Source organism: Hemicordylus capensis, chromosome 1 (assembly GCF_027244095.1).
Source record: "Hemicordylus capensis ecotype Gifberg chromosome 1, rHemCap1.1.pri, whole genome shotgun sequence".
Taxonomy (NCBI): Eukaryota; Metazoa; Chordata; class Lepidosauria; order Squamata; family Cordylidae; genus Hemicordylus; species Hemicordylus capensis.
This window is the reverse complement of record NC_069657.1, coordinates 98503392-98528875: the sequence shown is the minus strand read 5'-3', so window position 1 is coordinate 98528875 and position 25484 is coordinate 98503392. Positions and strand designations below refer to the sequence as shown.

The 25484-nt window shown below is 44.1% G+C and overlaps 1 protein-coding gene across 16 annotated transcripts in view; it reads left to right on the top strand.

Annotated features, from left to right (window-relative positions):
• Window positions 1–25484, top strand: part of PPFIA1 (PTPRF interacting protein alpha 1) — a 137981-nt gene that overhangs the window by 67857 nt on the left and 44640 nt on the right. For 13 of the 16 annotated variants that reach the window (XM_053265548.1, XM_053265592.1, XM_053265564.1 and 10 more), the window contains 7 exons: window positions 5–152; window positions 7078–7301; window positions 9983–10217; window positions 11223–11252; window positions 13689–13840; window positions 16807–16979; window positions 25373–25466. In XM_053265548.1, the coding sequence (XP_053121523.1) occupies window positions 5–152; window positions 7078–7301; window positions 9983–10217; window positions 11223–11252; window positions 13689–13840; window positions 16807–16979; window positions 25373–25466 (1056 nt within the window). The remainder of the gene's footprint in view (window positions 1–4; window positions 153–7077; window positions 7302–9982; window positions 10218–11222; window positions 11253–13688; window positions 13841–16806; window positions 16980–25372; window positions 25467–25484) is intronic. The other 3 variants (XM_053265541.1, XM_053265610.1, XM_053265628.1) reach the window with 1 other exon arrangement.

The following is a 25484-nucleotide window of genomic DNA, read 5'->3' as shown; positions in this document are numbered from 1 at the left end:
TCAGTCGGCCACATTTGGGTAGTGTACCAGATTTTAGATACCCACTGGCGTCTTCAGCCTTAGCTGACAGTCAAATGGATTCCTATAGTACCTCGGTGTTAAGGCGTCCACAAAAGGGACGTTTGGCAGCTCTGCGAGATGAACCTTCAAAGGTAGGAGGGCATTAACAAAAGTTTTATCTCATAGGGTAGAATAAAACTAAAACTACTAAGAACATATGGAATTATTCTATGTCTGAATACAAGTAAAATGTGTTTGAAGAAGTTCTTAACACACTGAAAAGATAGAGCTGATGGCTTTGGCATTGTCATTCAGCTGTGTAGTGGAAAGCTAATTTCAGAACTCTTCACCCTTCAGCTCTCGCCGCCCTCAATAAAAAACTGGTCATTGGCAGCGTTAAGGCTGATAGTGCCAGCCTACTATTGGGTAGAGTGACTATGCAGACAGCACATAGTGGTGTGTATGGAATAAGGCCTTTTCTCTGCTTGAAGATGACACAATCCCTTCTTAAAAGGAACCGCAGTAATATGGAGATCTAGATGGTGATCCGTTGCATTCATAAAGAATGGGTTCTGCGCCTGCGCAGGGACCTCGCAGACCGATTGACTAGCTCCTCGCGACGCCCCCAACCGCCCTGCATGTGATCGTGCTTTCGTCAAAACAGGCAGTTGGGGCGTGTCTTCCTCAGTTTCTTTTAGACCGCCATTGCGTCTAAACTTCGGAACGATTGCTCCTCAGATACTTGATTGATTTTCATGGTACGACTGGAACAGAATTGGATCATTGCTTGGTTTTGGATTTGGACTGTTTTTCGACTATGCGTTTGGATTTTCCCGCAAGTTGATTGATTAGGACATTATTTTTGGCCGTGTAGCGCTTGGGCGCTATGGCGTCTAAAGCGGCAGTTAAAACAACTTTCAAACGCTGTACTAACTGTAAAGCGAAGTTGCCGACTACTGATACGCACGATGCCTGTCTACTTTGTCTGGGTGAGCAGCACAATGCGGGAAATTGCAAAATCTGTTGCTCTTTTTCGAAACAAACTTTGAAAAATCGAGCACTGCGATTGAGGGCGGCACTTTATGAAGATGCTCTTCGACCCCCGACACCGAGGCTGGTGTCGGGACCTTCGACGTCGAGGTCGGTGTCGAGCGCTACTGTGGCATCGGATGCGGTTCCTCCTGTTGTGGACTCTGCCTCTTCGCAGTCTAAAGCCACAGTGGATCAGGAGTTTAAGACACCTGGTAGTGTGGAGAAGAAGAAGCGTCGCAAACATAAGAAAGCACCTTATTCCTCCACTGACGAGGATTGCACATCCTCGCCGCCGAGAAAGAGATCCAAGAAAACACGGATCCATAGTAAGACTCCTTCGCCTACAGATTTGCAAGGCGATTCGGAGCAGTGGGATACTACTCTGAAGGTTACTCCGTCGCCCTGGGTGCTGCAGAGTTCTTCATCATCAGAGGGCTCTCCTTCGACGTCGAGATCGATGTCGAGGAAGACACATGTTTCGGTACCGCAGAAGGAACAGACATTGATGGTGTCGAGGATGACCCAGTCGACGTCAACGGGACCGTTGGTATCAACAACGGTGTTCGACTCGATACCGGCTGTACCGGACTTGCCGACCTCAGCAGCACAAGAGGCGATGATTGCAGTAACTGGACAGTGTACTTCGACACCGAGTGCATTCCAGACTGCGGTTCGACGTCGAGTTGCAGCTGACTTAGCACCGGCGCCGACCCCAATTCATTCCCCAGCAACTCCAAGAGGCGGTTATCGACCGGAGGACTATTTGGACTTTGGTGAAACCGGGATGGAAGAGCAGCCTGCACTACCAAGGGCGAGGACTTCATTGCTGGCTTTATTGGACTCTAGTGAGGGCACACCGTCGGCCTCCACTTTTCATGGTTTTGCTGTGGATCAGCTGATGGCAACTGAAGTTCCTAGAACTCCATCCGCTTCTCCGTTAAGAGCGCCTATTCGCCCTCAAGAGACCGCACAACTTATTTCAGCGGCCACAAGCCCAATTAGGCAACTGATGACTCCTGTGGTGGAGCAGCAGAATTTACCTCGACCGGTGCCGGTTCTGGCACGTTCAACTGATGCATCTACAGCAACATCATTGGATGTAAACCGCATTACTCATACCTGTGGTTTCTGGCACAACCCTGAAGTGATTTACCCACCAGATTATGCTGAGTATAAGATTTGGAAGGCTCAACAGTCCCTTGCACAGCAACGTCCATTGGTTTCCAGGTTACCCCCAAGGGAACCAACATTGACAAATCATCCAGAGACTATACATCCTCAGGAGGCGATGTCAGCAGCGCGTTCTGGCGTTGTTCCTAAGGCTAGTTGTGTTTCGGCCCATGAGGCTGTAAGCAGCAGAAACAGTGACACAGACACTTCATACTTATCTGACACTGATGGGGGTAGTTTGCATGAGCCCAGGGAGCCAGACCCACCTGAGGAGGTGGCTCCGGGGACTTCGATCTCTCCCTCGGAGGAGCTCAAGGCTTACCATGCGCAGCTACGTGAGATGGCAGAGGCTTTGGGCCTAGAAGTTAAGTTGCCGGTATTGGATCTAAAAGATCCTGTATATAATATGATGCAAAGGCTAAAATTACTCACCCTGTATCCTTGCCTATGATTCCGGCGATTTCAAAGGCCGCATAATCAGCATGGGGAGTTTTGAGGACTTCGACGGCCACTTCGAGAAAACTGGAAAGTTTATATAGAGTCCAAGAGGACGATAACACATACCTGGTGAAGCATCCAGACCCTAATTCCTTAGTAGTAGAATGTGCGTCATCAAGGGGCGCTCAGCGCCACACTACCCCTGCTGATAAGGAGGGGAGAAAACTTGATGTCCTAGGCCGTAGGGTGTACTCCACTTCAAGCTTAGCAGTGAAGATTGCAAATTATGCTGCATGTATGACACGCTATGCCCACCATCTGTGGGACACTTTTTTCCAGGACTCGTCCTCTATGTCCACTGGGGACCTGCAGAGGGCATTAGCGCAGACCTATGAGAAGTCTACTGTGGTCACCAGGCAGTTGTTGAGCACATACAAGCATCTGGCAGAGACGGAGTCGAGGGCAATGGCTACTGCTATTACATTGCGGCGCCATGCTTGGCTTCGGTCTACGAACTTGCAGCCTGAAATGAAGGATAAGATAGAATATTTACCCTTTGACGGGAAAGGGCTGTTTGCAGACTCGACAGATGACACGATGGAATTGTGGAAGAAGATGAAGTTCACAGCTAAAACATTCATGGCATCCACGTCCTCTGCTAGTCAACAGTCTCGAAGTCGTTCCTACGGGAGGCAACAAAATCGGTACTCAGGGAGACAAGATAGAAGGGATTTCAGGAGGCAAAGCAGGCCTTATCAGAAGAATAGATCCTATTATCAAAAGCCCAAGGGTCAGAGGACTGCGAAGGACCAGACAAAGCAGTCTCTTTGAAGTGCGGGTCCATCCACCGCAACTGCACGTAGCAACACCAAGAACAGTACCCGGGACTCCCAACACCGGTCTCGTGTTAGCCAATGTATCCATCAAATTGGCACGCCATGCCAACGCGTGGCACAACATAACATCAGATCAGTGGGTACTAAAGATTATATCTTATGGCTACGCGATAAGAGTTCAAAACTTTGCCACCTTTCCAGGGTGTGAAGTACACCAAGTCATCGCAAGTGCTTCAGGACGAAGTGAGGGTGTTGCTGGAAAAACAGGCAATAGTGCAAGTGCCATGGATGGACAGACTGAGGGGGTTCTACTCCAGATATTTTCAAATCCCCAAAAAGGATGGGGGAGTAAGAGCTATAATGGATTTGAGGGATCTAAACTGCTATGTCGGAACGAGAAAATTCAGAATGATCACTTTACAGGGTATTCTGCCTCTCTTGATGGAGGAAGAGTGGGCGATCACCCTGGATCTGAAAGACGCCTATTTTCACGTGGGGATCCGCGAGAGGCACCGTAGATTCCTTTGATTCACAGTAGGCGATATAGCGTACCAGTACACAGTTTTGCCTTTCGGACTCTCTACTGCCCCGCGTGTGTTTACAAAGGTGATGGCTGCGGTGGTGGCATTCTTAAGAACAAGAGGGGTGAGGCTGTATCCTTACCTAGACGACTGGCTTATGGTGAACAGAGACAAAGAAGAGTTACTTTCTCAGACTCGCTTTGTCTTGCACCTACTTCACACGTTGGGGATCAATGTAAATTGGAAAAAATCCAAATTGGAACCGCAGAAACAAGTAGACTTCATAGGCTCCATACTGAATTTTGTGGACAAGAGAGCTTATCTGCTGGAGTCCAGATACCTACAGATCAAAGGTCTGGTTCATCTGTTTGAGAAGTCGACGCAGCAGCCAGCAGAAACCATCCAGAGGCTTCTAGGGCTGATGGCATCCTGCAACTCTACTGTAGCTTTTACCCGCCTGAACATGCGCGTGCTTCAGTTGTGGTACCTGCACAATTTTCGACCGAATGTGGACGACCAGAGAAAGAAGTTGCTCATCCCGGTACATGTGCGGAAATCTCTGCAATGGTGGGTCCAACGCAGCAATCTAATGTCAGGGGTGCTGTTCCAGCCCTGGACACCATCCTGTTGGGTGACAACGGATGCTTCCCTGTGGGGTTGGGGGGCACACTGTTGCCATTGTCAGGTTCAGGGCCGGTGGACTCCGGGACAACGAGAGAAGCATATAAATTATCTTGAGTTTCTGGGGGTGTTTTTGGCATTGAAGGCTTTCAGACCACGCTTGCAGGGAAAAACTGTGCAAGTGAACCTGGACAATACAACCGCCATAGCTTATCTGAACAAGCAGGGGGGGACGGTGTCCCGGTCCCTGTGTCATCTGAGCCAGCGTCTATGGACGTGGTGTATTGCACATTCCATATTCCCCGTGGCATTGCATATCATGGGAGTGGACAATGTCCAGGCGGACAAACTGAGCAGGTCACCTCAGTTGGACTAGCAACACGAGTGGGAGCTGAGGGAGTGTTACATTCAGCCGTTATTCAAGAAATGGGGCCTGCCGAAAATAGATTTGTTTGCCACTGCTGTGAACAAAAAATGTCAGAGCTATTGCTCTCGTGCAGGGCATGGAGAGGACTCGCTGGGCGACACGTTCCAGCTTCTCTGGACAAAGGGTCCATATTATCTATTTCCCCCACAACCACTTATTTCGAGGGTTTTAGCACAGATCATCCGAGACGGGACAAGGGGGATTCTGATAGCACCTTGGTGGCCCAGACAGCCGTGGTTCGCACTACTACTGAAACTTTCGCAAAGACAGTATCATCGGTTTCCAGATTACCCAGACTTGCTAAGTCGGGAAGAGGGGATGATATTGCACCCACAACTCCACATGCTGCGGCTGACGGCGTGGCACATAGGCTGATGAATAAAATCCTACTTAATTGTAGGAAACTTTCCACCAGACGAAATTACAAGAGTAAATGGATGAGATTCCGGATCTATGCAAAAAAAAAAGGGATTCTTCCCTAGGAGTGTATCGGTCAAACAAGTACTACTGTATATGACCACCTTGAAAATGATAGGCTTGGCGAACTCGTCTCTCTGTGTACACCTAGCGGCAGTATCAGCAGAACATAAAGGTTGGGGGAGTACCACGGTGTTTTCGCATCCAGATAGTAAGAAATTTCTGAAAGGAGTGAATAACCTGTACCCTCCGGTTCGACGTCCTGTCCGACAGTGGGACTTGACATTAGTTCTAAATGCGTTGACTGAAGCGCCGTTTGAGCCCTTGGGGGCTGCTGCGCTGAAAACACTGACGTTGAAGACGGTGTTTCTGGTGGCTGTGACGTCTGCACGTAGAGTAAGTGAGCTGGCTGCGATGCGGGCTGATCGGCTGTTTACCCAATTTTATCCACAAAAGGTGGTACTACGCCTGGATCTGAAATTCAGACCCAAGGTAGTCACAGATTTTCATATAAATGAGGATATTGTGTTACCAGCATTCTTCAGAGACCCACAAACGCAGTTAGAAAAGAGAATGCATGCACTAGATGTCAGAAGGGCCCTGTTACATTATATGAAAGCTACGGGACCAATTCGGAAGACTAATAAGTTGTTTGTGCTGTTTCGTGGGAAAGCGAAGGGATCATCGGTCACGCACCAGCGTCTTTCGCAATGGATTGTAAAAGCAATAAGGCTGACGTATAGTTCTCAAGGGATCGCGCCACCTGGTTCTATTAGGGCGCACTCAACAAGAGCTTATGCAGTGTCGGCTGCAAATTTGGCAGGGGTGCCAATGCAGGAGATTTGTAAGGCAGCCACGTGGTTGTCAGGACACCCGTTTGTCAAGCATTACGCACTGGACATTAGACAGACAAAGGACGCGGAGTTTGATCGGAGTGTCTTGAAAAGAGTGCTACCTTGATGACCCACCGCCTTAGGCGGGGAGCTGGCTAGTCACCCATTCTTTATGAATGCAATGGATCACTATCCAGATAAACAGGTTGCTCACCTGTAACAGATGAACTGGAGGTGATCCGTTGTATTCATAATACCCACCCAGCCTCCCCGCGTCATCAAGGTAGAAAGTTGAGGAATTGAAAGGGATCGTCGGTGTGAACAATTGTACTGGCGGTCCAAAGAAACTGAGGAAGACACGCCCCAACTGCCTGTTTTGACGAAGGCACAATCACGTGCAGGGCGGTTGGGGGCGTCGCGAGGAGCTAGTCAATCGGTCCGCGAGGTCCCTGCGCAGGCGCAGAACCCATTCTTTATGAATACAACGGATCACCTCCAGATCATCTGTTACAGGTGAGCAACCTGTTTTTCTCTTGTGCTTATATAACTTAAAAAATTTATCAAGATTTGTAGCTCATTCTGATTTCATATATTTTATTAAAATAAATGGAGTACATATGAAATGCTTATGTAATATTCTTATTTTGTTGCATTCTAAATATTGCTGTCTTGATGGATGACCTGCAGCATGTAAGTGGGGTCATATTGATTTTATATTTTATAATGTTTGGGCTAGTAGCAAGAAATTGGCAATTAAAACTGGGTTCACATGTATCAAACAGGTTCAGACCCTTAATGAACAAGACTGGGAGCGTGCCCAACAAGCAAGCGTTTTGGCAAACGTTGCACAAGCCTTTGAGAGTGATGTCGATATCTCAGATGGTGAGGATGACAGAGAAACTATATTCAGCTCAGTTGATCTATTGTCACCTAGTGGTCAGGCAGATGCCCAGACTTTAGCCATGATGCTTCAGGAACAATTGGATGCTATCAACAAAGAAATTAGGTATGAGGTATATTTTGATGATTAATTTTTGTTGAAGTTAATTAGCATTTGTTTTTATGCTTTGTTTAGCCTCTTTTCATTTAATTGACATACATTATGACATTTTCATATTTAATTTACACAGCAATTTTCATTTTTGTGTGTGAATTATTGTAATTAATTTGCCAGAATTTTTGAACAGTGGTTCATTTAATGTGATCATTTCTCTATCTGTCATGGTAGTCATAGGGCTGCTTCTGGTGTCTGTCACAATTTTTATCTTCTGTGAGTGTCAAATTACTGGCCCTAAAGACAAGTAGTGTGTTGTTCTGCATGAAGAAGAGACTGTGTAGTAGATTCAATCTTGCTAGCTTTAACAGATGCTGACTCAAAAAGTGGAATGGCCTCGTTTCCTATATTGGTTAAAGTGGAATTTAAGACTGGACAATAGGTATTCTAAGGGCAAATTTGATTATGCACTTAACATGCCTAAAACATGGTCTCTTGGGTTGTATGCACTGAACCTGGTGCCAGACATAATACAATGTGAAAGATGCACTTATGCAGCATGTCAAAATAACTCACCACTTAAAAGGATGTTACTGCTGGCAGCTAGGGAGCAAACAGCTTTTCTAAAATTATGAACCAAGAAGAAATTCTCAAATATTTGGCAGGGATATCTAGATCTTTTCACTAACTAAAGTTCCTACCTTAAAATTTCATCGTGCATAAGCCACAGTAGCCACTACACTTAATGCAGAACAGGGAGCTTGTCCCCCACACCCCTGCATTTGTCATTTGTTTATTTTTGTTTTTGTCTTGAAGTAGGGGGAGGAGTTAGAGGAGGGTTGTGAGAGAAGGTTATGGGTAAAAGAACTGCTCTCTGTATGTTCTTTTCTTTTTGTATATTGTTACTTGTTATAGGAAAAACATTCAATAAACCTATTAATTAAAAAAGGAACTCCTTACCAGAAGCACAGTTCATATGTGGTAAGTGTGTTTCTGCCCTTGGAGGTTCAGTGCTTGGCCCATAATTAGGGTGAGTCAAAAGGGAAAGGAATTTAGCCTCAACAGCTTTGGGAGCGGTTCTTGGAGACTATCTAGAGGGGTGGGGGGGGGAGAGAGAAGAGCTGAAGTAGCAGACAGGAGTAACAGATGTGAACAGGTGCCAAAAGTAGGCAGATGTTGTTAGATGTAGATTAGTGGGGACATTTCAGAATCCTTAAAAGCACCATTTTTGCCCTGAAAACAAAAACTAAGTCATGATTAACTTGTCTCGTTGATTTCAATGGTGCTTAGTCATGACTACTATAGTCTGGATGTCACTTTGTTCAGCAAACCCTAGCAATATGATTTACCCTTTATTAGTACTTGCAAAGGAGCACTTTTGAATTCACTTAATGTAACCTAACTTAATAATTTTGTGTTAGATCATTATCTATAGCGAAATCGCCAAGTTAGGTTGCATTGAATTGCTGACATGTTCTGCAGCATTAGGATGATGAAGCAAGAGCTATACTCTCTCAGTCTGCTGTGAAGCTTAGCCAAAGACTCTTCCCGCAGCCGAGTGCATGGGGATGGGGGAGCAGTTTTTGCTGCCCCCCCCCTCCCGAATGAATTTTTTGGCTTCCAGAAATATGTCCCTGAGCGTTGAACAACCTTCAGTGATATATTTGTGGGAGCCAAAAAGGGGATGGAAGAGGAACAAAAATCCCCCCTCCCCATGCATGCTCGCTGCAGAACAACCAACCAACCTTTGGTTGAGCTTTGCAGCAGCTTCTCCATAGCAGCGCAGCTCTTGTTCTGCCTTCCTAACGCCGTGGAATATGTGGGCCAATGTTCTCAAGTATTCTCACAGGTAATTGACTGTTTGACATATATATATATAAAGTTAGTGTAACTTTGATACCTAAAAAAATCATTTTAAAACAGCAGTTATTTTAACCTGTGAATCAGTGCTTTCACAGCAAGCAGGATACATCTTGTTAGGAAGCTATTAACCATGTTAGAATCTTCTCTAATGAGTGACAATCTGCAAGGCCTAGAATAATTTAAAATCAATGTTCCTTTTCTAAAAACTGCTCTCTGTATTCTTTTTTTTTTTTTAATTGTTCAGCATTGCCAAACAATCCCACCCAGCCTCTGTAAATTCTACAATCCTGTTTTGTATCCTGGCTTGTTCATAAATAGCAGTTAGAGCAAGTTATGGTTTTTCCAGGTTCATTCATCATGATAAATCTTGGTAGCTTCTAAACTAGAATAGGAAGTAGAAAAGGTCTTCCCCTCATGCAGAAAGGGCAGCAGAAGGGGAATGTGCAAGACCAGGGCTCGGATTTGTTTCACTAAACCATTATTTAACCATGGTTAAATTATATTTTATTGCAACAATCCTGGACCTTGTATCTCAACCAGGCCACTACATTGCAAAATATGCTTTCCAACTGATTTTCTTGCTGTGTTTATGTTGTTTGGATTGAATGTGTGTGTGATTTCCCCCCCCCTTGCAGTGTACACTAGTGTGCAATTCGAGTGTGTGTGTGTGTGTGTGTGTGTGTGTGTGTGTGTGTGTGTGTAAGTCCTAATGGATTAACTGAAATATATAGTGTACCACACTTACATGTGTTTTATCTGTTTTGTTTTTGACTTGTGTCACATTTTTGGCAAATATGATTGCTTAAACAAATTGCACATTTCTTGTTTAGATTGATACAAGAAGAAAAGGAAAACACGGAACAGCGAGCAGAGGAAATTGAAAGTCGTGTTGGTAGCGGGAGTTTAGATAACCTTGGTCGATTTCGGTCAATGAGCTCTATTCCGCCTCCTTTTCCGGGTGGCTCTCTTTCTGGCTCTTCTCCACCTGGCAGTGGCCGCTCAACACCACGGCGAATGCCGCATAGTCCTGCTCGGGAAGTAGACAGACTAGGCATCATGACACTAGTAAGTATCCCCTTTTTACCCCCTTCCTTCCACCAAGGATAAATCTTTTAGGACTCTTAAAACTAGGTCTTGTTTTGCTCCTCATTTCCCCATCTCTCTCACTGTATACCGGACACATTTTATCATTAAGTTCAAGCTGCTTGTTTCTGTGTTTACAGGGCTCTGTTTTCATTCATGCCTTAGTTGTCTTCTGATCTGACAATAAATTATTCCTTCCTAGCCTTCTGCTTTTTCAAATGTAAAAGTATAGTTTGTGGATAGGCAGTGAGACCATTGTTTGTTCAAAGTGTATCCAGTGTGACTTCTTACCTCATAAAATCCAGAAGACTTTTCTGTTCAGTCATGTGCCCACAGAATAATTAAAAATATTGAATGTTGTAGTATTCAAAATATGTAAGAAGGAACTAGCCTCATTATGATATGTTCAACCACATTCTAAGTGCTGATTAATGTTTAGATGAGAACTCAGTTGTTGCTGTGGCAAAAGAAGTCAGATCAGTACTTTGCTCCTAAAACAAATTGGTTTTCATGCCATGTGGCTTTAAAAATGTAACTGAGAGAGCCAAAAGTAATTCCCTCATGACACCAAACATGTCATATTTACAGAAAGGATTTATTAGCATTCAGTATCCAAATATATGGTGAAATAAAATACTAGTGCATCAAACATATATGCAGGGAATTGACCCTCAAAAGTGATCTCTTAAGGAATTCCCACCATTACTTCTGCACCAGCCTCAGTTCTGGCCTTCAAAGTTGGTTACCATGTAACCAGTTGTGCAAAGCAGAAGGCTACAAATGAGGCACTTTGGCAATGTACAAAGTTCCATTAGGGTGGAAGCGTGTATTCTGTTGTTTCATGGACAGATTAATTGGAACATTTCTGTTGGCTTCTTGCAAACATTATTACAGCTGCAGTCTTCTTCTTGTATTAATGCTTTCTAGTTCTGACTCATCAACAAATCTGCTTTATCTTAATTTCTCTTCTTTGCATGCATCTGTCAGCCTAGTGATTTAAGGAAACACCGTAGAAAGGTAAATCTTCAGTCATTATCTGATGTTGAGTCTTGTGCAATAAAAATACAGGTTGAGTATCCCTTATCCGGACATCCAAAATCCAGAATGCTCCAAAATCTGGACACCACGCCATAACAAAAACAAAAAACAATACGCCTCAGCTCACTCGCTCGCAGATTCCCAATTTTGCTGCTTTTAAAAATGCAGTCAAAACTTACTTTTCAGAAGGCTGCACATATCTCATCCCCCTCATTGCCCACCCGGGACATTTCTCTCCTGGTTCCGTCGTCCCAAGCCTGCTCCCTGCTTTCCTCCCTTGCATTGTCTCCCCCCACAGCTCTGGGGTCCCCACGCACCCCACCTACATTGACAACCGCCAACTTCTCTTCTTCAAAGGAGGGCTGCTGATCCCACAGGCAGGAAAAGACACAGTCTCCTTTCTCGGGGGAGCGGCCAGAAGGGAAGGCACCCGTGCCAAATGTTTCTTCCCAGTCGCCTCTCTAGGAACCTGGACTCCCTCAGGTTAACCCTTAAACTGGCCTCCTCCTGGCTCCTCTATCCCTGCCTTGCAAGAAAGAGCAAAGAGTGCATGCTCAGTTTGGCGCCTGCTCTGTTGGCATCTGTTTTGGTGTTCTGTTGGTGCCTGCTCTGTATTTATAAAATACAGTAACCTTTCTTGTTTAGATTTGGATCCCATGACCAAGATATCTCATTATGTAAATATTCCAAAATCCAGAAAAATCTGAAATCTGGAACACTTCTGATCCCGAGCAGTCTGGATAAGGGATACTCAACCTGTACATCATATTATTTATATTTTGAAAACCCTACAGTGATGATGTTAAGAATGACCTTAAAGCCTGCAGTAGTACCACGCAGAACCATTCTCTGTGCCTGCCTCTACTGCTTGTTTGATCTCTTGAGTATGCCAGTTCCCCTCTGCTCTTCCCTGGGCAGGAATAGGGACAGGAAGGAATAGGGGCATAGATGAGTACATATACCCCACTGAAGAACTGCTGTCTTCTGATTCAAGAGCTGTTTGGGCGAGACTGTGGCTTGGTTCTTTTTAATGACAAACAACAGATTGTCATTTCATGCACGAGCTGCAGTGGACCTCAGCTCATGGGCACCCCTCCCCCACAACTCTGCACTTGTGGGAGGCTTCTATTCACAGCTTGCAACAAATTTGTCCATTTATGTCTGGACTGGGCCTTTGTGAGCATAACATGCAGATTGATCCAATTTCCCAGCCTAATGTTTCCCATGTTTTCCCTGTAGCAGTGGTGCTTCAGAGCAGGCAGTCTAGTGCTTTTTCTACAAGTAAAGGGGGATAAGACCCAAACCATGCCAGCTGCTTCAGAAGTCACAATCACTTGCCCCAGCCCATTGTACTGATAGGGCATTTAGCTAGTTCATGAATTTTAATAACACATTTCTGCTTTTTTGTGTTTATGCACACTAAAGTGGGGTGGGCAGATGCATCTTTAGTGAACAAATGGCACAGTGGCACAGTGTGAACCTCTATCAGTTGTAAAGACATTAGGGCTCAGCATTTATTGCACCCATTCTCCCCCCCACCCGCCCACATTTTGTATATGGAGTACCTTTCCTTCCCCTTCCTGCTGAAACATCAGCTGCTATTTCAATCTGCATCAGTATAATATTTGGCAAGGAGAATTTGGGAAATAGTGCAAGCATATTAGCAGCATTTCCTCTTGTAAACCTCTTACTCAGGATCCCTAAAGTGCTGTTTGAAAAAGCATTCAAAGAACAGGCCTAGGGCTCTGAAGCATACCTGCTGGAACTGGAAAAGAAAAATTGGTAACATTTATCACTCTGAATTCCAGCCATTAAAATTAGTTCATTTATTTCAGTTGAACTTGTTTGAAATAAGTGAATCGTTGCAGGAAATGCCAGTTTTCTATAAATTCTCATATTCTCTAGAAAGATTTACCACATCTCCAGGCTACATAGTCTTCCTGTTCTTTTCTTTGTTGAAGTGAAGGATAATCTGTATTCATTTGTGGAAATGCCAGTTGTTGAAATTATATATCTGGAGCACTTAAAACTCTTTACTAGGGATATTCTATTTCTTAATTGGAGAGGAAGTGATACTTAGCTTGATTCTCTTTAAAAAGAATAATCAAGATATTTATTCTTTTATGGGATTAAATAAGCGAGTTTAGATTTTATCACTAATATACACATAGTAGTATATGCAGATGTTTACTTTGAAGAAATTCCTGTATATTTCACTGCTCCCTTGAGTAACAAGGTATAAATTCAGCAGCTGAGTATCTACAACTTTATTAAATGCAAGGGGAGGGGAGTCGAAGAATGAAGGGAGAATGTGTAAACTGTAAAGCTAAATAACTTGTTTAACTTTTGCATAGTTGTGCTTCATTCATACTACACAAATCCATTTCTAAAGCTTTCAGTCATTTTCATTCTTAGTCTCCAGTTTCTAGAGAAGAAATTCGAGATGACAAGACCACAATAAAATGTGAGACCTCACCACCCTCTTCACCTCGATCTCTGCATTTGGACAGAGCCTATAAAGGAGCCTTGCATACAGTGAGCCATGAAGATATAAGAGATCTCAGAAAGTAAGCAAGTTTTTTTAAATCAATAGAATTAAGACTAAAGATCTGCATCCAACATTTGTCCTTCTGTTTAAAATCAGTATGTGAAACTGCACGCAAGAAGGCTAAAGAGGCAGACTCTGGCTTCCAGAGGTCTCTTGCCAATGTCCTACAGTCCCTCTTGCACCTAGGCTTTGTCCATATCTTTCCCAAATTGCCCTTTCTAATTGGTCCCCCCTGTTCTCAAGCTTTTACTTCCCTCAGGTTATGTTTCAACCTTCTGCCTCCTTCCTTCAATCATCTTGCCTCTGGATTTCCTTCTTTTTAGTTTCCGTTCTTCCTGGGCCATATTCCAATTTGCTTTTCCAGCTGCAAGCTTCCCTATGTGCTTCCTTTCCTGCTGCAGCACACTTCACCTTTTTGTCCTTGCATTCTGTGATAAAATCCATACTTAAATTTTTCTTACCTCATAGATAGAAGCGTCACTGTTTCTTCAACATTCAGTGGCTGACAGCAATTCTACCACTTGATTAAGTTTCATAGGTAACTAGCAAAATCCAGTTTTTAGCTTGTCTGTATATAAGGCTACCCCCCCCCCAAACCCTTAAAGAAGTTGCTTAAATTTGGGGTTTCCATCTATATATAAAGCACATATTATAATTCTGCATGCTGCAGAAAAAACAAATTTCTTTGCTGGTCTATGTCCGAAATAAAGTTTTACTTTACTTACACAAATTTCTGTACCACATGAATCCAGAATTTGCCCCCCAAATTATGCTATGCAGTTTTTTCTAGCAGACTGCCTTTGTTTAGTTTTTTAATGTTAAGAGAATCTCTTCCAGAGGGGTCGCCAGCAAAACCTGTGGCAGCAAAACTACTAAGAAAATGTTAGTCATAGCAACCTTGGCTTTAAAATCAGGTATTAGACATCAGGACTGTTTAAGTGAAACAGAGAATCTACTCCAGTTATATACATTAATACAATATGAACAAGTCTGCAAATGTTTTCCATTTGCATTTTTTGGTAGAATTTGGTAAGAGGAGAGGTGCGAGTAAGAAGCTCAAGTCAGACCTTAAACCAAACCATGGTTAGAATCTAAGGTGTGATTTGAGTTTTCCAAATCCATAGTGTGCAATCCATTGCTTTCATTTCCCATCTTTTCAGTTTTATATGTTCATTCCTCTCTCATGGTATATCAGCTTGTGCAGGTAGAACAATGGCTATAACTATGGCTTGCTGATTCAGGCATCACACCAAACTGTAGTTAGCACAAAGCATGGTTTGTAATCCCTTTCGAACTATTATGCCAAGCAATAGTTAAGCTTCGTTTAAATTTGATGTTGTGTCTGAATTGAGTCTCTCTTTCTGCAAGTATCTTTTCAACCATAAAGGATAGAATTCTTTTAATGAAAGCTGTGATTCTTAGGCACATGGCTATTTCTCAGGCTCTGCTAAAAATTCATACAGAAGTCCCCATGTGTAGATATGTGGCAACCAGCCAAGCTGACAATATAGCTGAAAGACGGAAGAAACATTGTATTTCTGTTTGCTGTTGAACTTTTAAATAAAACCTGTGATGGTATAATTCATTGCTGAAGCTGACAAAAAAGAATAAAACTTGATTTTACTGGAAACTGGGCTTTCTATAACATTTAGTAAATTGGATGTGTTTTTAATTTCCTTGCCCTCACAAACAGGAGCCAATGAAGTGGGGTGGGGAAACTTGCAACATAGTGTCATCACTTCACACATCTTGGTGTATGAAATGTTACTACAGGATGTGGAGGGGGCAAGGACAGAAGAAAAAAGAGATGTTGTGCTCAATCCCCATACCTGCTGGTTTCAGGCTAAGGCTGTAATATTAAGTATGATTACTAGGGAGGAAGCCTCATTGAACTTAATGGAACTGACTTAGCCTCATGGACTAAGGTGGACCAAACATCTTATGGTCTGCGGACCAGCGGTTGAGAAACACTGGTCTAAGCTTACTCTTTAGGAGGCTTACAGCATTTAAACCCACATAATGAAGCACCAGAATTTCAACAGCATAACCACTAGTAACATTAATGAATTAATATAGTTATGAAACGAATTCATAACTACATTACAGCAGCATATATTAATGGATTCTAGTCTGTGTTACTAAAAGATTTCTGTGCTGCTGATTGCAGGAATTGTGCATAAAACATGGTTGCTATTGGAAATGAGCCGTTGTCTCTTAAAATATTATAAACTAGTAGGTGAGGCACATCATTGATTGGGCAAAGTTTTGCATAGATTACACTAACAAATTCAAGAAATTAAATATATGTAATAGAATGTTTGTTTAATGTGCTAGGAATAGGGAAGTAACAGAATAGTTTGGCATTTGTAGGATTTCAAACATTCATTTTATTGACTGATTACCATAGATGGTCAATTTGAATCACAGCAAATTTGATTCTGAGAATGATCTGCTTCTCTTGGGTGTGGTGGTGTGTTTGAATTATTGATCTGATTACTGAGTGCGAGAGAGCTGTTCAGAACAATAATACTTAAAATCTGAGGATTATATTCAGAATTTCTGCTGCAACTTTAAAAAAAGAAAGAAAAAGAGCTCCCCCCACCCAGCATATTCCGATGTAAAGCATAGTTCAGCCAATTTCAGTGGCAAGAATAAGTGGTCAGAAGTGGAGAGGGAAGGGGAGATCAGTAAAAATCACTCCCCCCACCCCTTGCTTTTGTGCAATGGTGCAGCAGCAGTCTGGATGTCAGCATTGTTTTACTAGCACAGTCCTGATCTGGATGTCAGCTATGTTCCAGAGAAGATGTGTTTTTTAATACAGCAATACTATTATAAAAATCAAGTTAATTTAATAAGATTGACAACACTGTTTAGCTTTAGCTTTAATCGGATTGCTCCAAAAACTTTAAGCCTGAATGTGCCCTGTGTAATTTAAAATGTGTATAGTGTGTGTTCTGTAAAGACTTAAAGATATCCATTCTACAGTTCCACAGGTTCTCAAGATGGACAAATAAGCAATCCCAGCAGCAGCAATAGTAGCCAGGATTCCCTTCACAAAGCCCCTAAAAAGAAGGGAATCAAATCCTCAATTGGACGTCTGTTTGGTAAAAAGGAAAAGGGTCGACCTGGCCAGATCAGCAGAGAGAGCTTGGGACAAGGTTGGTGAATTATTGTCAGCAGAAGGCTAAGCAATTGGAGTAATGTTTGCATGGAGTACAAAGTAAAGAGAGATGGTTAAATCCCAATTGTGTGGTTTGCAGATTACACCTGTTTTGTCCTGGCTTACTGCCCCAGTAATATAGGTATCGGAGCGATAACAGTTCTGCGCTCATTGCTTCTGCAGGCTCACATCCAGCAGAGCTGTCTAGGGTTGTGAGAAAGCTAATACATGCCTTTCCTCCCTTGAATGAGAATTTAGATCCATCAGTTACCTGTTGTGACATTTTTAATGAGTGTTTGTAGACAAAATATCTTGTATCTGAGCTGAACTCGGTTCTACAGTTACTGCAGAGCCTACTGCGGAGAAGTCCAGCAGCTCCTCTTCTATGGTTAAATTGGATCAATTTCAGTTTTGACTCCCGAGGATGGGAACAAGCTGCTTGGGACACTTCGCCTTACTACCTGGTTTCTTGATCTTTGCCCCACGTGTCTTATAAAATCTAGCAGGAAGATTATTGGAGAGGATCTATTTAAGATCATTAATGCTTCTTTGAGGGAGGGCAGGATGCCTCCTTGCTTCAGGGAGGGAATTATTAATCAACTGTTCAGAAATTTTCATTGTATCCTTCAGAATTAGGCAATTATACGCCTGTCTCCAAACTCCCATGGTTGGGCAAGGTGATTGAGAGGGTGGTGGTGTGTCAGCTCCAGGCAGTCTTGGAAGAAGCAGATAATCTGGACCCATTTCAAACTGGCTTTTGGGCGGGTTATGAGATTGAGACGACCTTGGTCAGCCTGTTGGATGATCTCCAATTAGGAATTGACAGGAGGAGTGTGACACTGTTGATCCTTTTGGATCTCTCACCGGCTTTCGATATCATCAACCATGATATCCTCTTGGAGTGCCTGAAGAGGCTGGGAGTGGGAGGTGCTGCATTGCAGTGTTTCCGCTCCAACCTCTTGCATAGGTTCCAGATGGTGTCGCTTAGAAGTCATTGCTCTTTAAAACGAGAGCAATTTTACCACAGGGTTCCATTCTGTCTCCAACACTTTTAAACATCTACATGAAACTGCTGGGAGAGATCATCAGGGAATTTGGTGTAGGGTGTAATCAATATGCTGATGACACCCAAATCTATTTCTCCATGTCAGCTTCATCAGGAAATGGCCTAAGACTTAGCTCTGACTGTTCTGGATGCGGTTATACTCCGCCAGAAAGAGCAGGTACGTAGTCTTGGAGTACTTACTTCTGGACCCCGACGTCTCCCTGGTGTCTCAGGTTGAGGCAGTGGCCAGGAGAGCTTTCTGTCAGCTTCAGCTGATTTGGCAGCTACATCCATTTCTGGAGATAAAAGACCTTAAAACAGTGGTGCATATGCTGGTAATATCCAGACTTGACTACTGCAATGAGCTCTTCGTTGGGCTATCTTTATACGTAGTCTGGAAAGTGCATTTGGTACAGAATGCAGCAGCCAGCTTGGTCTCCGGGGTTACCCAAAGAGATCATCATATTACATCCATTTAAAAAGACCTACACTGGCTGACAATATGTTTCCAGGCGAGTTACAAAGTTCTGGTTATTGCCTATAAAGCCCTGAATGGCTTGGGTCCAAGGCATTTTTATTTTATTTTATTTTATTATCAAATTTATACACCACCCCAAACTTTCATCTCTGGGCGGTTAACAATAGCATAAAACAAGTTAAAACATATATACAAAAACTTAAAACAATGTAACAATTTAAAAGGGGAAGTACCATTCTGAGTACCCAGAATGTTGGGGGCAATATGCTAAATCATTGTAAACTGCTTAGAGAGCTCCGGCTATAAAGCGGTATATAAATGTAAGTGCTATTGCTATTGCTATTGCTAAAAATCACCCACAAATTAAAACCTATTTTTTTTAAAGAACTAAAGAGAATTTAAGAGAACACCTTCATCTTCATTAACCCCACCGCCTGTTAAGATCATCTGGGGAGGTCCAGTCGCGGTTGCCACCAGCTTGGTTGGTAGTAATTCAAAACCCTGCTTTTTCTAGGGTTGCCCCGGGATTTTGGAACATGTTTCCTAACAAAATTAGAGCCTCCCCGATATCTATTATTATTATTATTATTATTCATTTATTCATTCATTCATTCATTCATTCATTCAATCAATTTTTATTTAGTTTAGTTTTTACTTCTTTCTCTTTCTGTCTCACTGTTGTTTTTCTTACCTATTTCATTTTGCATTTTGCTTTGGCTCCGCACCCCCCTCCCAAGGAATTTTTTTCCATTTCGCAAAGGGGGGGGGATAATTTTCCCCTTCACAATTGTAAAAACTTCTTCTGCCTTGTATGGCGAGCAAATTAGTTTTCAAAAGGTGTTCAGTATGCCATGCTAAAATCCCAACATTGGGTGGCCAGTCTAGTTGCCTTGTGTGCTTAGGCGAGGTCCAAACGGTTGATTTGTGTTCCCACTGCCTAAAATTTACTGAACAAGCAAGGAAAAATAGAGCTCAAAGACTTCACTCTATTCTTTGGGAAAGGGGCTTGACAGCCCTGATCTCCATGTCCTCATCTTCATTGGTACCAATTGCTCCCAGTATGGACCTGTCCCTTCTGGAGGTCCCTGAGCTTGCTACAGTATCAAAGAGTTTTCCTGAAAGGGGACAAGATGGATGAAGTGTTCGTGATCCTGAACATGCAGACCCTCTCAAATCCAAAGGAACCTGTACCCAAACGCAAATTAGCCTCAGCTTCGGACATTGTTAAGAAAAAGAAATAACTAGCTCAACAGACTTCAGGGCTCTCTTTATCAAATCAGAAGCCTTAGCATGCTGTTTTGTCCTTGGTCTCTGCTGAAAATACCTAAAAAGAAGACAGTGGGCAAGACAACAGAGGGAGCCCAACTGACAACACGGGATGTTCTTCAACATGGTCTCTGTGCTTTACATGAATGGCTTTGCGCCTGCTCAGAGACCTCGTCGGAGTGTCTCCAAGCTCAAAAACTCTCCATTTTAGTTAGGCAGAAGCTCCTCCCCCTCGGTGATCTGTGCATGTCCCTCTGGTTCCCTGTTCAGTCTGTCTTCGTCTGTCGACAGAGTAACTTCTCTCAGTGCTCTCCTTGCTTTTGTTCTTTCTAATCGTGTTTGTTTTTGTTCCTTCTTTCTTCACGTTAGTGTTTTGCTTTTCTTTCATGGCCCTTCTCCCCCCACCCCCTCCTTGCCTTCGGACAGGGAATTGTTTGTTTGGAATTCCTTTTCTGCTTACGGCCAGCAAGGTTTCTTTTAAACTTTGTGTCCATTATAGGGCAAAAATCCCCTCCACCGACGGGCACAGTTGTTGCCTTTACTGCCTTGATGAGGCACACAACGTTCAGGCTTGCTCTTTTTGTGCAGCTTAGGAGCAAGCCTGAACGTTGTGAGCCTTGCCAAGGCAGTAAAGGCAACAACTGTGCCCATGGGTGGAGGGGATCTTTGCCCTACAACGGCCACAAAGTTTAAAAGAAACCTTGCTGGCCATAAGCAGAAAAGGAATTCCAAACAAACAATTATCTGCCGAAGGCAAGGAGGGGGTGGGGGGAGAAGGGATCAAGCCCTCAAACCATCCCAATCTGTGTCCTTGCCTATGACAATGCAATCTGCCTCTGAGGAGGCAGAGATTACTTCGGGCTCACAGCCCATGGCAGTTTTGCCTACAGAGCCTATGGCTCAAAATATCCTGCCTCTGGGATCAAATGACTTGATGGCAGCAGTGGACTGGCACCCAGCACCTTTAGCAGGGATGTCTTGCCTGGCTGCAGCCCCAGAGGGGCTAAGTGCATCCCACATGACCAGGTTCAGAGTATGCACCATACAACGGATGGATACAAACTGAGCCTGCTTGGCTGCCCTAGTTATGTTTGCAGCATTGTTGGTGACCATGAACCCCTCGCAAAGGTTTGGATGCCCAGACAGCCCTCCCTCCACCTGGCAATCCATGGCCACCAACAGCTGATCTGCCATTTGGTTAGTGTCCAGCGCCTCCACATGCAGCAGAGCCCATCTCTGCTTTGCTGGCCACACCATCAGCAACTGATGTCCCTTTGCTCTCCATCCCCCACCAGTGTGCCATGAGGGACAAGAAAGAAGCATGCCTCCCACTGTGGCTGGTTCACAGATCCGCTGTGACACTGTCTCCCTGCACACCCAGTACAGGGATGGCACCTCCCACCTGCTGAAGGTGGTGTGTTAGGGGATATTAGAGTTGAGTCAAGCAGTCCAAGCAGCTGGCATAAGCCAGCGTTCACCACCTGGAATGGCCGGTTGCCAGTGGTTGTCCAAAGCAATCATCTTGGCAATGGCCCAGGTGGAAAGATGAGGCTCTGGGCAACCAGACCACTTTCCCACCGACTGCACCCACCATGCAGGCAACTTCCCCTTCTTGGGAGGAAGCAGGTACCTTGCTCCTAGTCGAGGATATACCTGGCCTATTGCTGGGAGCAGGAGCATGGACTCCCGGGTGATGCTATCACAGGTGCAGCAGCATCCTAGACACCGTAAAACACTTAGAGGCCTTTTCCCTGCTGACCTGTGGGTTGGGTCATCATGGCAGAGCTCAAAGTGGTCCCACACCAGGCTGCTATCGGTCTGGGACCATTTTGGTGATGGTGGTGGTACTGGGCCTGCTGGTTCCTTCTGGGATCCACCACCACCCTTGCTCCAGGAAGTGGAAGTACTTCCTGCTGCTCCTCAGTCTCAGACCGGGTCTCACATTGCCAGTGGGGATTGGAGAGGATGGAGATAGTGATCTGGCAGGGCTAGCAGCTGACAACAGCTCCTCCGCTGCCATAGGAAGAGCTTCTTCCCTGACAGCGGAGGACCTCACTCCTCATTCGATCTTGGCCGCCATGCTGCAGGACCAGGCTCCTCTGGAACAGAGAGCCTGCACACAACCACATCAGCACAACTGCTTTTGCCATTCAAGTACTCTCGCCGTTGCCCACCACAACCAGTATCACCTCTCTTCCTGCCTGCCAATCTGCTCCTGACTCTGCTTCGCACACTCCCAGACACCTTGGGGGTTTTAAAATTCAAGCCCTAACACTGATGGGGAGGGGGAGAAGACATGCCTTTAAGAGGGTATGGGGTCAGGAGTGGTGTACTTATGCTGTCTGTGTGTGTGTGTGTGTCACTGTCACTGTAGTGCACACACAGAAGCTAGAAAAATTAAATTCCCCCCCAATAAAGAAACAGGCTTTATGGAGGAGGGGTTCTTTTTTTTGGAGGGGAGTGAGCAACAATGAGGTAAGTCTAGGGGAAGGGAAGGGGAAGGAGATTACTGTGGCCTCTATTAAGTTAACTCACTGTTCCTGTCCTATAGTCCTAGTGCCTACCTAGTACCCACCTAATTCCTTCACCAAACTAGACCCTATTTAAAGAACCCAAAGATTTCTAATAACCTAACCAAGGGGGTTGTGGGGGCTTACCTTCTGGCGTCTTCTGATGGAGTCTGACCACCAGGTGACAGGTCCAGCAGATACCAGGACTCAACAGCTGGGGGTAGGTTAGGTGTTGCCACTGGCAGGCAGGTACCTATCCAGCAAAAACAAAAAGAAAGAAAGAAAGAAAATGCTGGGGTGGAGGGGGGACCAAAAAAGGGAACCGGAGAGAGCCTGGTTGGTTGGGCACCAGACAGAAGTCACAGTACATCAGCCTACAAAAACAAAAAAATGAAGTGCAATATCCACTTGGAAGTGCAGCGCTTCTCCATTTTTGTGCTTAAGGGGCATTGATCCCCCCCCTTCGCTAAGGATGGTATTTTTAAATTAGCTGCTGTTTTCAGCTTCCTTAAATGGATGAAATTTAATAGTATATAACCAGCATTATATACATCTTTATGAGATACCTATACTTTTGGAAGAACAGACTACTGTATGGGAACACTTGCCACTGAAGTGTTCCCCAAAGTTTCAACCGAAGACATTTATCTTCAGTTGAAATGCATTTGGCAGTTTTAAACAATATAACAAGACAAGATACAGTGGATTACTGACTCTGGATATATTACTCTTCAACAAAAAGAAAATTAGATTAGATTTTTTTTCATCTACATTGAAAAACCTTCAGTACATTCAACCTATTTCAAGTTTTATAGAGACTATTTTAGTATTAGTGTATATAGATTGTGTTTTTCAAAATTGAGTTTTTAACTCCCTGACTGGGCTGTGTCCTATGGCTGGATGGTTATATTTAATCTTGATTGTAATTAAAGGATATTTACTTTTCTTTCTATCTATCTATCTATCTATCTATCTATCTATCTATCTATCTATCTATCTACATATTTGGATTCTTTCTTGACCAATTGATGTTTTGTTAAATCCATATAGGGTTTGTTTTTTGTCACGATAACTTCCATAAATGCCTGCCTGGAGGTGGTAATGGCCTGGATGAGAGATGATAAACTGAGATTGAATCCAAATAAGACGGAGGTACTGATTGTAGGGGGTTAAGATCTGAGAGGTGTTTTAGATCTGCCTGTTCTCGATGGGGTTATACTCCCCCTGAAAGATCAGGTATGTAGCTTGAGAGTGCTCCTGGATCTAAAACTCTCCTGGGTTCTCAGATTGAGGCAGTGGCCAAGAGTGCTTTTTATCAGCTTTTGGCTGATACGTTAGCTCCATCCCATTTCTCATAAGGTGGTAAATGACCTTAAAACAGTCGTACTCCAGGCTTGACTACTGTAGCACTCTATGTGGGGCTGCCTTTGTACATAGTCCGGAAAATACAACTGGTACAGAATGTAGTAGCTAGGTTGGTCTCTGGGTCAACCCAAAGGGAGCATATAACATCGATTCTGAAAGACTTGCACTGGCTGCCTATATATTTCCAAGTGAAATACAAAGTACTGGTCATTACCTATAAAGTTTGAACGGCTTGGGTCCAGGGCAGGCGTGCACAACTCAAATGACCTGGTGGGCTGAAACTGACCGTGACATGGCTCATGGGGGCCGAGGTCAATTTTTAGGGTGCTGATTATTAAAGTAACACTTAATATCTTAATAATACACTTAAATAATATAAATTTAACTCTTTAAGTTCTGGCAGGCCAAGATTAATTTAAATTAAAATAAATTAAATTAAAAATTCTAATAAAATAAATACAATGCAATCTGTACAAAATACATAACAATAAAATGCATTCTTCTTCCTTTCCACCTCTGCCAAAATGGGGCAGTCTTGGCTTGAGAGAGAAAATGGGGCAGTCTTGGCATGAGTGAGAGAGAGAGAGGGAGAGAGAATGAATGGTACAGTCTTGGCGAGAGAGAGAATGGAGGAGTCTTGGCAAGAGAGAGAGAGAGAGTCCATTCCCTGACCCTCGGCAACGCTTTCTCTCCCTGCAGGGTTTCCTCTGTCTCTGCCATTTTCGCCCACCCCCTCTGCCAGGGCCTGCTGCCGCCGCCGCCAGACTCCCTCATGGGGCCACTGTCCGCCGCCGCCTCCTACCTCATTGCCGCTGCCATTTGTCTCGCTGCTTCCCACCAATTCAAGCTGCCGCGCAGCCGAGGAGATGGGTGTGTGTGGGGGGGTGTCCTTCCCTACCCTACCCTGCCCCACGGCGGCGGCCCATGGCAGAAATCAGAATGACGCTAAGGCCTGCTATTTGGCCTGGCTTCGCTTCCCAACTGCGAGGCACCTCAGCAGCCATCTCTTCGGCCGTGCGGCAGCTGGAATTTGGGGGGGGGGTTAAGTAGCAAGGGGAGGAAGGGAAAATAGCCTCGGGGGCCAAGAAAAAAGGCCTTGAGGGCCGCATGCGACCCGTGGGCCATATGTGACCCGTGGGCCGTATGTTGTGCAGGCCTGATCCAGGGTAACTAAGTGATTGCCTCCTCTGTTGAGAACCCTGCCCCCTATTAAGATCATCTGGGGAGGTCTGGTTACGGTTGCTGCCGGCTCGAATGGTGGCGACTCAGAGTCGGGCCTTCTCTGTGGCTGCCCCAGGGCTTTGGAATGCACTCACTGTCAAAATACATGCTTCTCCATCTCTGCTTTCTTTTAAAAAGACCCTTAAGACTCGCCTGTTTTCTCGGGCTTTTAATTAAAACCAATTTTAAACTGTTTAATTGTTCTGTGTATTGTTGTTAATTGTTCTGTGAAAGTGTTTTAATTGTTGTAACTTGGATCATATATACCGCCGAGAGAGAGAGAGATCAGGTGGTATACAACCATGATAGATAACTAAATATTCAGCATTCCTTGGTAAATGAAGGTTTACCAACATGTGTGTGTAATACACATGTAAATGCTACACTGTTGTCTTAAAAAAAAAACCTATATGCTGAAACAATTGGAGATTAATGTCATACGGTGATTCTTATTATAACTCTGCTGCATGATGATAAAATTTCATCAAGCTCTTGAATTCTTGCAGTTAATTTAATGGAAGCCGAGAGTTCTACTCAGGACAGCTTGGGACTTGGAAAACTGGGAGGACAAGCAGAAAAAAATAGAAAACTACAGAAAAAGTAAGTCCTAATGCTATT